General features: G+C 35.7%; 2 protein-coding genes across 4 annotated transcripts; both read right to left on the bottom strand.

Moving 5' to 3' along the window:
• Positions 1-466: 466 nt before the first annotated feature.
• On the bottom strand, positions 467-7,353 carry LOC140823758 (V-type proton ATPase subunit B2-like). Of its 3 annotated transcripts, none has more exons than XM_073185252.1 (15): positions 7,210-7,353; positions 6,758-6,826; positions 5,321-5,376; positions 5,097-5,195; positions 4,667-4,726; positions 3,642-3,753; positions 3,343-3,551; positions 2,706-2,834; positions 2,469-2,606; positions 2,033-2,183; positions 1,845-1,927; positions 1,458-1,505; positions 1,303-1,356; positions 1,097-1,180; positions 467-1,018 (listed from the first exon to the last, which is right to left on the bottom strand). In XM_073185252.1, the coding sequence occupies exons 2-15, from the start codon at positions 6,813-6,815 to the stop codon at positions 833-835; spliced, it is 1,467 nt and encodes a 488-aa protein (XP_073041353.1). In that variant the 5' UTR covers positions 6,816-6,826; positions 7,210-7,353; the 3' UTR covers positions 467-832. The 3 variants fall into 3 exon arrangements, with proteins under 3 accessions (XP_073041353.1, XP_073041354.1, XP_073041355.1); XM_073185253.1 differs by having other exon boundaries at positions 6,758-6,822; positions 7,210-7,327; XM_073185254.1 differs by having other exon boundaries at positions 6,758-6,913; positions 7,210-7,301.
• Positions 7,354-10,029: 2,676 nt separating this feature from the next.
• LOC140823757 (probable protein phosphatase 2C 60) lies at positions 10,030-13,490 on the bottom strand. Its single transcript, XM_073185250.1, is given in 5 exon segments — positions 10,030-10,345; positions 10,348-10,537; positions 11,030-11,266; positions 11,374-11,741; positions 12,175-13,490. Coding segments are annotated over 5 exon segments (1,176 nt in total). The 5' UTR covers positions 12,494-13,490; the 3' UTR covers positions 10,030-10,283.
• Positions 13,491-13,727: the final 237 nt, after the last annotated feature.

The following is a 13,727-nucleotide window of genomic DNA, read 5'->3' as shown; positions in this document are numbered from 1 at the left end:
ATATATACGACCTTGTTTTTTAGAGTGATTGTGCTTGTGTTGACTCTTCCAGTTTCTACAGCTACTACAGAACGATCATTCTCAGCTATGAATATCGTCAAAACTCGGTTTCGGAGCAAAATGTAGGATGTTTTTCTCTCAGATGCATTGATGATATTTATTGAAAGAGAAATTGCTAAAAATATTTATATTGATACTATCATTGAAGATTTTGAAAACTTTAAGGAACGTCGAATTCCTTTTAGTTAGAAATACTTTTGTTAAGAAACGTACGGTTGATGTTTTGTTCAATATAACCCGTAGAATTTTTGTCTTTTCCCTTCTAAATTTTTGTTTGTCTTTTGTAAGCGGCCTCCCAGTGTCGAAATCCTAGATCCGTCCCTGTGTATTCACGACCGCCACCTAAACAGAAGTGTCGCATATTATTCAAGATAATACATATATGAGAATGATATGGAGAACTCTCTTTAACGAAAATGTGAAGGGACGTAAAATTCCAACAGCAATGCAGAGATACAAGACGCATGCTGCCAGATTGTAGAGGCCGCATAATAGTTATATCAAATACTTAACGAACCTAAACACACCAGTTTATCTAGAGTGACTGCAATCATATAAATGGATTACAGGATCTAACGAAAGAATGCTAACGTCTTGCGCTGCCGGAGAGCTATGGCTTCTGTGGTGCTCATCAAAGATCTCATTCAACCCTTATTTTAAACCAGATATAGGGGGATACAACATTTTAAAAAAATTGCACGGTGAATAACATTATCACATGGCAGACAAACAGAGGAACTAAGTACAAGAGCGAGCATGCTTGCCTTTTTCACTAGTTTGCTGCATCCCTGCTATAGTATTGATCAAGAGTCTTCGCAGGAATACGATGAAGAAGCTCCCGGGGGAAGATCCGGAGCAGTGTCCAAGCCAGATCAAGTGATTGGAAGATGTTGCGGGTGTCATAGGCTCCTTGTGCGACGAACTTCCTCTCAAATTTATCAAGAAACTCAAGATATAGCTGTCAAATAACGTTCCATCAGTCATCTCACTTATTTATTCATGAAATTTTAAAAGTCATTTGTTATGCATAACTCACCAGATCTTCCGAGGAAAGCGCTTCTTCTCCGACCACAGCTTTCATTGCCTGGACATCCTTTCCAATGGCATAGTTTGCATAAAGCTGAGAATATTAAAATACAGGGATCAACAGTTGAAAACATATGGATGAAGAAAAGTAAAACCAGTTGGAGTGAGTCCGCTTGAGAAATTTGAACAAATGTTACCCAAAAAAAGGTAATCTACCTGGTTAGATACATCGGAATGATCCCTTCGGGTCATGCCCTCGCCAATTGCACTCTGCAGTAAGAAGTGACATTTAATTTTGTTCAAACAATGTCAACTATTATTCACCTTTGATAAATCAAACCAAAATAAATATATATCTGCATCCCACATACCTTCATCAAACGAGACAAGGATGGCAGCACATTAATTGGAGGGTATATCTGCAAGTTCAGTAATGCGTCATTTGTTTAGGTAAATGTTTCAGAATCGATGCATTCATCCATCGACAAGGAAGAAAATTCATCTATCGACAAGGAAGAAAATCCCAAAATACTACGCCATCATATTGAGTCCAATATGAAGGACTACAAGCAGTCACTTGAAATATTTCACCACAGCAAGACAATTTGATTCGCCAAATTGTTTGACACAAGTTACAACAGTAAAAAGGTTATAAAAGATTTTCTCTAAATATTTTAAAGAGACAAAGTTGAGAAGGTAGGGTCACCGTTTGTATATGACGTCTATAGACTAACTGGTGTGCAACAATCTATCTTTACCTGCCGATTATGAAGTTGTCTGTCAATATATATCTGCCCTTCGGTAATGTAACCAGTAAGATCTGGAGTTGGATGTGTTATGTCTACAGATTGAAACAGAAAAAGAAAAACAGAATCTGGTTAATTAAAAAATCAATCAGAGCTTTGATTAATTTCGCAACCCATCTATTAAAAAAATGATGTAGTACCATCATTAGGCATGGTCAAGATAGGAATTTGTGTGATGGATCCCTTCCGTCCTTCAATACGCCCGGCTCTCTCATAGATAGTTGCAAGATCAGTGTACATGTAACCAGGATATCCACGCCTTCCAGGGACTTCCTCGCGAGCAGCAGACACCTATGAAGGAATTTATACTGTAGTTGACACCATAGCTTTTTAAAAAACATGAAGACAGAAAAATCAAGTAGACTGAAGTAGTAAATAGCAGCAAGGATAAACTAGTACTGTAATGTAGACACATTTCGTAACAATTGTTAAAAAGAGACGTAAAGGCACTTCATACTCCAAATTCAAATAAAAGATAAGGGATACTTCATCCTTTAATGACTACTAGATTCTAGAAAAGTAAACAATCCTCATGTATCGTTAGACAATAAAGCAAGGAGCTTTTGCCCATGATACCTCACGGAGAGCATCAGCATAAGAACTCATATCTGTCAATATGACCAGGACATGCTTCCCACATTCATATGCTAAATATTCTGCAGTTGTCAGAGCAATACGAGGAGTAATAATACGTTCTATTGTAGGGTCATTGGCCTGCAATTAGTTCATATTAGAAGAGAAGAAAACGAGGACAACTGTCATCAAGATTAACGAAAAAAGTCGAATTACTTAATTTGTGGAAGCAAAAACTACCAAGTTAAGGAAAAGGGTCACCCTCTCCATGGATCCATTTTCCTCAAAATCACGTTTAAAGAACTGTGCAGTCTCCATGTTGACTCCCATAGCTGCAAAGACAATGGCAAAATTGTCCTCTCCATCGTGCTGTATCATAAAATAGATCATCATCAAAACCAAAATAGATTATCAGAACCAAGTTAACACGAATTACTTGGGATACCAGCATAAGAAACCACATACAAAATAGATAAACTAATCTAATACCCATGCAGTAGAACATTTTAGAGTAGAAAAGTTTAACTAATAAATTATAACAGGCACACCCACATCACTAATAAAGGCTATCCTAACAAGAAAGCAAGGAGATCCCTCTTCACAATATCATGTTGCATCTCCATGTCGTATTTATTACTACACTCATCAATTTCGTATTTAGTATCAAACAATGCAGAGCCTTCAAAAGGTGATAAGAGAGGACTGTATTATTGATGCCATTTGTTTCACCGCATAAAGTGATGGCATAACAAAACTAAAAAGCAACAAAAGGAAAACTATAAGTATATCGAGCATAAAAAGAAAAGTCTTAAGCAGAAGGCTAATCAATAAATATTTGCTCTAGATATGAAGAGCTATTGGGGTGATGATCTTATACCTCGAGAAGATTATCAGATTTCTCCAACCGTTTCACCAAACCAGCCTGGCGACAGATCTGGGCAGCAATTTCGTTGTGGGGGAGACCAGCAGCAGAGAAAAGAGGGATTTTCTGCCCTCTGGCAATTGAGTTCATGACATCAATAGTTGAAATTCCAGTCTGTATCATTTCTTCAGGATAGGTTCTCTCGCTAGGATTGATAGAACTCCCTAAAGCACACAGGGTAAAGAATATACTTATGGTCAAGCAACACACATACATTAAGACGTTAGTTAACTTCAATGTCCACTGTCACTCACCAGATATATCCAAGTAAGCCTCTGGAAGAATAGGAGGCCCATTGTCAATGGGTTTCCCAGAACCATTAAAAATACGGCCAAGCATGTCCAATGAAACAGGTGTTTTTAAAACCTGGAAAAGGTCGTAAAAGAATTCTTATGAAAACAGACATTGTAAAAAAAAAAAACAGAACAAAAACTTAGTGATCCTAAGAAGTGAAACTTTGTGAGAATCATTCCCTTTCAACCAAAATAAAATTGAAATTTCAATCTCATAATAAAACACATCACAAATTGATTTTGAACTTTTCAGTGTTCAATAGAATTCCAAATCAATTTCTGGTTAACTGAATTTCGGACCAATCTATGTTGACATACAGCATCCATGTTGTCGCTAGGAATGAATCTGGTGCCTGGATCTTATAGACAACAAACAACAATAAAGCACTGCAAAAGCTAAACCCCAGTTGCTAACATAAGCGTCAACATATGGATTGCTTAAACAGGTTAACTACAAATTCAACACGTCTATGAAGGAATACGCCAAGTTCAGAACACTATATCAGGAAGGCACATACATAGATGACAGTCAGCGAGTGTTCATAGCAACAACAATATGTGACATGACGATTGATGAACATATAAACAGCAAAAACAAGAAAAGGTAGGTGTGTTCATAAATAAATGTCAAACCTCAAGGGCAAAGTTTACTCCAAAAACATGATCAGATCACAGGTTTTAACACGAGATTAAAAAATTCATAAACCAAGTGATGATTTCATAAAAAAAAATATCTGACAGTTTATAAAATTAATTAATGCAATTCAATAATTTCATAAGATAAATATAAAACAAGTTCATGGTGAAGACAATACAAGAAATAGAAAAACGATACTGCTTTTTTCTTGTTTTGCCTGAGGGTGGAAACATATGAGTATATAGGGAATGATGATAATCATGGACCAAGAAGTCCCAGCTACTTCAGTCAAGGAAATGCAACACAACATGATTTTGGAGAAAATGATCGCCCAGAAGAATTAGTTTACCTCCCCTGTGAACTGGACAGTTGTGTACTTGTTATCGATTCCGGATGTTCCTTCAAAGACCTGGTAAAAAACTGGATCAGAAACACTTCTCTCAATGTCACATTCTTCACATTGAAAACATTGACATGGTATTGAAGTAACATAAATCGAGATATATCATGTAACATGCACAACTCTGACTAGCCAACATAAAGGATGACTCATGAAGACTCGACAAATTGCCACTAGAATCCTAAGAATTGCGGGAAAGAAAAACAAGATGCTAGCATTTATAACATACCACAAATGCTAGATAACGATTGTGTGATTTATTTGAATAAGTTTGGATATTCAATGGTCAGCAGGATGAAAATAGATCTCGCAACAAATTCTTAGGAATTACATGAACCCAATCAAAAAACAAAATAGAAATAAATTATTAAGTCATCACCTGAACAACAGCCTTTTCCCCATCAACTTCCAAAACTTGCCCCCGTCGGGTAGTTCCATCCCCTAGGCGAATATTAACAATCTCTTGGTACTTAGGTCCCTGAAGAGTTTCATAAACACATTTATGAGATCTTGTTCCCAAATCCATACAATAATACTGAGAGAAATATATGTAAATGAAGAGCAACACAAGAAGAAGTAAATAACTAGGTATACAACACTCACCTTGACTTTGTCAAGAATAACCAGAGGTCCAGCAACACCTGACACAGTTCTGTATTCTGCAAATAAATAAAGAGCTTTCGTTGATATGCTCGTCATATACACATGCATGAACAGTGTTTGAGGGCATGAAAAGGTCTCATCATGACAACCGCACGATAACCATTTGAGATGGCCACCAGTAACACAAAATAAATAAAAAGACAGTTGCATAGCTAAATGTGTCCCAGAAAGTACATCTTATAATCTCAAGTACAACTAAAACTTTATATAGTGGCAATTGTCGTTATTTTCATTTGCTATGACGTGTGCAGAGCACTAACAAGATTACTGCATATCTTAGTCCTTAGAGAGCTTTCACATGCATTCCAACTATTTTCTTTTGTTTTGAAAATAGCATTCCAACTATTAACGACAGCCCACGTTTCATAGTGACAACAGTCGTGTGAGGCATCCATAACCAATAACATCATAGTAGGAAACGGGAATGGTTTATACATTGGGATGGCAATTTCCTCCAAACCCGATGGACCAGACTCGAATGGAGGAGGGTGTGGAAGAGATTTTTTTCCCTATTAAATAAATGAATAATCAGGTATTGAGATGGAAACAATGGAGGAACATCTTACCCATACTCGAACATACCCGATTAAATAAATAAATAAATAAAAATATATTTGTCTATATATACATATATTTATGTATTTATTTATTTTAAAAATATTAATTATAATTTGTTTTTGTTGAATGATGATACTTGGATGAAACAATTAAAATAATTAGTATCAAGCTAATGTTATTTTTGCAGGATAGTGTTGGAATAAATTATTAATAATATTTTGTTATTTCTTATATGATATTTAATTTGCTACTTTTTATTTTTAATATTTTTATTATTGCTCTCTAAGAACTTGGTAAAAAAGCATAATTGTATTGAAACAATTCAAATATACAAAAAAGTAGTTGTAGGTGGTAATACGATATTTGGGTAAGGTATAGATACCCAATACTCGGACTGTATGGAGACGTTGATGAATTGAATGCCATATGGAGATGGGGATGGAGATAGGGCAAAAACTTGTGTGAGACGGTCTCACGGATCATATTTGTGAGACGGATCTCTTATTTGGGTCATCCATGAAAAAGTATTACTTTTTATGCTAAGAGTATTACTTTATATTGTGAACATGAATAGGGTTGACCCGTCTCACAGATTAAGATCCGTGAGACGGTCTTACGTGAGACCTGGAGATAGATACAATAAATGAGGATGGGGACAGAGACATAAAATCTTACCCGAACCTATTACCATCCCTATTTAGACATCACATCTATTTCCGGGTGATAATGCGCGCACCACCTCCAGACCACACCAAAGAGAAAAACAGAACTGGACCGCAATTCAAATTATTTTTAGAAAAAACAGAAATGAGAACGTACCCATTCCGATTTCCAGAGTTCCCTCCTCCAAGTCAGAGTTGTTTTGTGACACCCCCATATTGAATCTATCTACAAAATTCCACACCACTCAACGTCAATAGAAAGCAACTTCAAGCACTGAAATTCAGTTGCAGTGAGGTTCCAATTATTCGAAACCTGAGGAAAATAAACTATAATCCTAAAAAATAACTACAATCCTAAAAGAAAAGTTCACAAGACATTAATATGAACATGTAGACAGTCCATCAGACATCAACGAAAACATTAGAGAAAAATGAATCCCATAAACTGCCAAGCTCCGATCACTCGGTTCAGGTAAATACTCTCACGTGTGATTAAAAAACGCGTACACATAAAATCAGAGACGCAAAATATAAAAACAACAAACAAAACACAAAATCATAATCAATTGAGATCCAAAATCTAGAAGCCGGATCTCGAAAACTACATACCTCAATTCGGCAGTGAATCTGACAGGACAGCAGGAGGAGAAAAGAACGAACCGAACCCAAAAAAAAAATTTAAGACAATCACTGAGATCTGAAGGCTGATACTCAAGGAGCTGTTATTTTTCTTATATATATATATATATATATATATATATATATATATATATATATATATATATATATATATTAGCTTTGATATCCGCTCACAATGAGGTGTCGCTCACCAATTAAATATGACGAAATATAGAAAAATTACGTATGTGCAACATATCAAAACTATATAAAACTATATATATATATACTACAAAATAATTATTCCAACATTTTTCTTTCTGTATCTGTGTATGGTCAATAACACGTGATATGTAAGGCGTCTTCATTTACAGCTATCTAACAATTTTTTTATGATATTGTGTCATCAGCAAATTTTACGAGTCAAATTTTTTAATCGATCTAACTTATAAAAAATATCAATTTGTATGTCAAAAATATAATTTTTCACCATATGAATATATATACGTTGAATTTGTCCTACAATATCCTACTATTTAATATTTATGAATCACAGCTAAATGTACAACTGTGCACAAAAGTGAAAGGCAGTGTACAACCATCGGAGCACAATTTTCAATTTGATTTCAATTGGATTTAATTCCGGATTGAATCTGAGGCTACACATCAATAGATGGCCGACGTGGGTGGGACCCACTTTGACAGGACAGCCTCGTCGCATATTCTTTTGGACAAAAGGAATTATTATATTATACTAGTACAACAACGCACGCATTGCGTGCTTGTACGATATGTTTTTATAATTTATTTGATTTATATTTAAATGAGGATCAAAATATATTTATAAGAAATAATGAGTGACTACATTATAATTTTGATATATGAACTAAAAAAATAAATTAAAAAAGAATAAAAAAGACCCAAGCAAAAATTGAACCTACAACCTCATGATTAAGAAACATAGGCTTTATCCACTAAACTACATGTGACTTGCTTTTATTTTTTAACACTTTATTAATATATATAATTAGTAATGTAAAGAGTGGGGGTGAAGGGTATTTTAGATATTTTAAAAAACAGATCAAGGAAGTTACTCTAACCTACTCAGCCTTAATAAATAGTAAGAGAATAACATTTCTTGACACACCAATTTGAGGATTTAAAATTTCAAACGGGAATTCACCGAGCCATGTCAAGTGATGGATTTTCTATATATGTGAACTTTTAACAAATCTCTCTCTCAAATTTTATTTTTATAGTATGTTTCATGTTCTATCTATAAATTATATCGATTCTAGATCTCCCTTAATTACAACAACCTCGACGTTGAAGTTTGAATTAGAATAGCAAGGACAAATTTTCTTGTGCTGGGCTTGAATTGATATTTGTTGGAGGATCTTCAGATTTCAAAGATACTCCAGTCTCTATCATGTTCAAAAGCTACATATATCAAATCTGTTTAGTGATTAGGTTCTTACATGAGAAGACTAAATTGAACGACGACGAACATGATGTCTTTTCATTTTAAAAAATTCTAAATTGAACGACGACGAACATGATGTCTTTTCATTTTAAAAAATTTATTTTAAATGACACGTAAAAAATCAGGAATAAAATAGGAGGAAAGAATCGAGTATTTAGCATCCACCACCCATAAAGTAAGAATACTCTTATAACCAACATGCATGAAATCTTAAAACCTAGACAGAAGAGATTGTCACTCATGGAGGCTTCTTAGTTATAAGTAGTAATAATGATTTTTGTATGGTTTTTTTTAACAGAACAATTTCCTTTCACATATGTCAAATTCATGTTTCAACCCTCGCATTTAATCCATTGACTAAATCCAACTTTCTCCTTTCCGTAATTCATCGTTCCCCTATCGTGGCCATTTGGCATCAAATTTGTTTGGCCTACGTGAAAACTACAATTAAAAATATAATAATTCCTATTTTGAATTAGTCTTGGACTTGAAATTAACACTTCAAAAGTCATCTATGAAAAACAACTTATGATCTCATTAATTGAATATCTCGTAATAAAATGTTATACTTATATAAGATTTAATTGTCCAATTTTATGTTGACTCATTTATATAAATCAATTTTAGATCGGGTCTAACGTTAGAGTGTTGCCCTTGGCAAGCAAGAACTCAAGTACTCAACTTTATAGTCACTCTTTGATTCAATATCAGAAAGAACCATCTTACTTTGTTTCTTACACCAGTTCAAAATCCGATCAAAACGATCATTGTTAAAAAAATGTGGTCCTGGATGAGACGATCACTCCCCAGGACGATGTTTAAATTGATAGCTTGGATTAGTTAATGTTTTCCGAAGAAACAAACTAAAAGGTTGGATACTATGTTTTCTTCCAGAGAAATGAATGGGAAAAAGTGATGCAAAAATGGTGAAGAACAAAGAGATTTATGTCTGCTGAAACTCCATAGCAGCCAGCTTTTAATCAAGAAACAAAAATGGTTTCAAGAAAACAACTCACTGAGTCATATAATCTCCTAGCAAATACAAAAGAAGGAAGTAGAAGATTTACACACTAAAAAAATTGAGTTAAGGGGGCAAGAAAACCAGTCCTCGCTCAATCTCTCCATCCAACGTCCCAAAATTATCCTACTTTGTGAACCCGCCTGTTAACTGATTTGTCATTAAATGGATAAAATATGTGGATTTTAGTATGAAATAAACGGTACAGAATCAGCAAGGAATGAGTAAAATAAACAAAACAAAAAAGTAACCAATTTTTTTCCGAGCATTTACCAGTTTTCAGTGATCTTAATACCTGGAACTTGCCTCAAATAAGAATCATACTATTTATTACACAAGTAAATAAACGATACAGAAATAAGGGAAAATAATACAAACATGAAAACAAAAAATAAAGAAAATAAATCTATTCAGAAAACATATCTAGGACGAAAATCATCTCGATTAAGTTCTGTTTTTCCCAGTGTGCTGTTTCTTGAACATCTCGCCTACCCAGGTCGATTTTGTTCTCAGTTAAGGATTACAGTGTACATTAAAGAATTCAAGGATTGCTCTCTTTTTGTTTTAAGTGGGCAGAGTAAACGGCGCAAGAGCGTTTGGAGCAAGATTAATGCCACCCCCTTTACGGATAGGTTAGGACTCCTGGCTGAGGTAGCCCTGCTCACAAGATGTGAGTCGAGGAATACAACCACAACTGTGATGTCGTCGTGGAAATGACGACGGACCCCACGATCAATTTTCTTCAAGTCTGAGTATCTCATCTCTCTCTTCTTTGCCGCCTCTTGCAATGCTGTTTTCACTAATCTTCTAGCACTCCCCTGCAAGATTGAGATGCAAAAGATTACAGTACTTCTTGCATTCTTTTGTTCAAAAAATTACGTTAAATGCAGGAGATCTGAATAAAATTGAGCTACCTTCTATAAATTTAAACGGTTAGAAAAACTGGTTTCTAACATTGTTTAATATAAGGAGATGACAAAACCCCCTTTATATTTCATTAAATAGATCTTGAGTATTTATTTCAGGATGTTTGTCGGCTGATGAGGACCGACTAATACATTTATTAGACATCAAACTATTGCTAAGCCCCCACTTGAATAAGTTCCAACTTCTAGGAAGAATGCTTTACAACTTCAACAACAATGTCGAAGCCCGAAGGAGCTTCTAATTTGGTTAGTCAAAGGGAAAGCAACATGGAAATCACATGCATATTCTGCTTTTACAGTCGACTATAGATATTTTTATTCCATTTTTCTCCTCGTCAAATGAAACAACGAGAAAGCATAAAGGAGTTTTCTCTGGAATCTTACATTCCGCGGATGATTTTGGACCAGATCGATGGCTTCTTGATTTGTAAGATGCTCCCAAAGGCCATCTGATGCGAATACAATGAATTGATCATGAGGCAGTAACTGGTGCACAGTAATCGCTGGTTCAGGGCTCAAAATTGGTCTTTTGAATGGTTCCCGGAGTCGAAATTTCACATACAACGGCTCCCTGTTGTATTCCGCTTTCTTCAAATAAAAATCTCCAATCGATCTAGAAACCTGTATTCCAAAAGAAATATATTTGTTTCATTAGCTACATATATAGCAATAGTTTCTTAAACTACGGATTGTTGTGACATGAAGCAACTAATTTTCAATAAACCAACCTGTATAAGACCTTTCACACGCCACACAGAATGCTTGAGAACAACTATATGCGGATCATCTGGGTGCAGAGATTGCAGCTCCTTTCTCACAGATTCAAAGCTCGCATTGTGCTCTTCTGAGAGTTGAATAGCAAGAACTTCCCCGGTAGCCTTGACAAGTCTCCCTATAACAGCACGCGAATCACCAAGACTGGCAACATAAAGAGTCCCACTGCAGATGATTCCAACAAGACAGCAAGAGCCAACTGCTGCTATCTGCGGTTTCATAGGCCATTGCCTGCTCACAACCGAGAAAAACCCATCTTCTGTTGCTTGAAAAGCCTTCCGGATCACCTCGACTGACATAGATTGATTTTCGGCAGTGAACCCTGGACATTTTATATATTAAATAAATAGAATAAACTGGGATTTCACAACATCAGGATCAATCCACTTTCTCGAGAGAACACAAATTTGCAACCGTGGAAGTATAAAATCGTTGTCTGTCTTGTTCCAGTAAACTCGAGCATTTTACAAAATAGTTTTATGGCCTCCAAACAAGAGGTCATAAGATAGAATTCAGCAGATAATCCCATTTATATTTTATCAGGTTGCTCTTGATTGTTACTTCTGATCTTTAGGAATATTCCCCGCTTTCCAACTTACACGTTAAAAATTGAAGGGACGTGTTCAATTAGAAAAATGCTCAAACTTTGATAGAAGTGATTTTTGACAACTTCGATCACAGCTAATGACAACTCAAAAATAGCCGCGTAACAAGACTTACACTTCACATTTTGAAAGAGATGTTGAAATACTTACTCTTTAGATGTTGAAAGAGATGCTCGTTGATGAACCGTGAAGTTTCAGGGCCGCCATGCCCATCATAAATCCCGACGAAAGTACCATATGGCCCTGAATCATTCAAGCTCAGAGAGCCAGACTCAAGTTGACTTTGATCCTCGAGTAAATTATTGGCTTGAACTACAGCCATTGAAAAATCTCCATTACAATGTTGCCCGGAGTCCTTGTACCATAAAAGACCATCTTGCCGACCCCCAGAATCCGAACCAGAGTGAATATACTGATCCGAGTTTGGCCGAAAACAGGCCCTCAAAAATTTCAATAATCCAGAAAACATCCCTCATCTCATCCAAAACACCATCCAAAATAAAGCTCAAACTTGTAATCTCGTTGTCGACGAGCACAGAGTAAACGCACTAAAATCTAGGGCAATACAAACCAACGGATTTCAATTAGGACATCAACAATCTCAACCAAATGAGAAAAAATAGAAATTTATTGGGATAGCTAAATTAAGTTCGATTCAGTTGAGAAATGCAATAAGAAAACCAATAACGAAGATCTTTCAAAGCCAAACTGATTTAAGAGATAGACTTGCAAACCTGCGTAGATATAGATATCGATATCAAGAAAATTCAGAAGCAAAGAAAACGGGATGTGAAAGTCTCAACAATGGTCAAACTAACGTTTCCAAGCTGGCCCAGTTAGTTCAAAGTCTAGAAGGACCAATTCAAAAAGTGCAAAAAAATATAGAGAAATGAAATTTGCTAAAGGACAAAAAAAAATGCCCAACTTCATGGAACCACAAGACCCTCGATCAACCATCAAATCATACTCCACAGCTTTTCTGATTGATACCAAGACAGATAAGGGGGGATTTGATATATACGCCAAAGAAGTTGCCTCAAGAGTTGATCAAGAAAAGATCTGAAAGTGGAAGAAGATTTAGACATATAGATCCATCAAATCGAAGGAAAAGGGTGAAAATTGAAGTGGGATTTTGTCTTCTAGCTCCACAAACTCTCAAGAATACTAGAAAGATTACTCAGATGATGAAGTGATGGAAGCGAAAAGTGGGTAAAGGTAAAAAGAGATGCAATAGTGAAGAGTAAAGGGGAGCGGTATTTGTACGAAGAAGAGTATGATTGAGGCAACTGAAACTCTGAACTCTCTCATCAGACAAAGCGCATTAAAATCCAACAACGGAGAGCTTGAAGCCAGCGAAGAAGTGGACCAGTTATGGGTTCCACACACTGTTCCAGCAGATACAGAATTGAGAGAGAGAAAACAAGGAACCTAACCTACACAAAGGGAAACCAGGATAAGCGAAAAGAGAGAAACCGGAAGGGGGGAAAACAAATTAATTAAAGGCAAAAACTTGTGTGAGACGGTTTCACGGATCGTATTTGTGAGACGGATCTCTTATTTGGGTCATCCATCAGAAAGTATTACTTTTTATGCTAAGAGTATTACTCTTTATTGTGAATATGAGTAGAGTTGACCCGTCTCACAGATTAAGATCCGTGAGACGGTCTCACGTGAGACTCACTCTTAATTAAATATAATAATAA

Source organism: Primulina eburnea, chromosome 2 (genome assembly GCF_022965805.1).
Source record: "Primulina eburnea isolate SZY01 chromosome 2, ASM2296580v1, whole genome shotgun sequence".
Taxonomy (NCBI): Eukaryota; Viridiplantae; Streptophyta; class Magnoliopsida; order Lamiales; family Gesneriaceae; genus Primulina; species Primulina eburnea.
Note: the sequence above shows the minus strand (reverse complement) of the source record. Positions and strands in the feature narration are given on the sequence as shown.

What these genes read in the sequence shown, in the direction of transcription:
- LOC140823758 (XM_073185252.1), bottom strand. Translation starts at nt 6,815, where the DNA reads ATGGGGGTGTCACAAAACAACTCTGACTTGGAGGAGGGAACTCTGGAA. An exon ending in GGCTTACTTGGATATATCTG is followed by an intron (nt 3,552 to 3,641) that starts GTGAGTGACAGT and finishes TGTGTGCTTTAG; the next exon opens with GGAGTTCTATCAATCCTAGC. An exon ending in ATGCTGATGCTCTCCGTGAG is followed by an intron (nt 2,184 to 2,468) that starts GTATCATGGGCA and finishes ATTCCTTCATAG; the next exon opens with GTGTCTGCTGCTCGCGAGGA.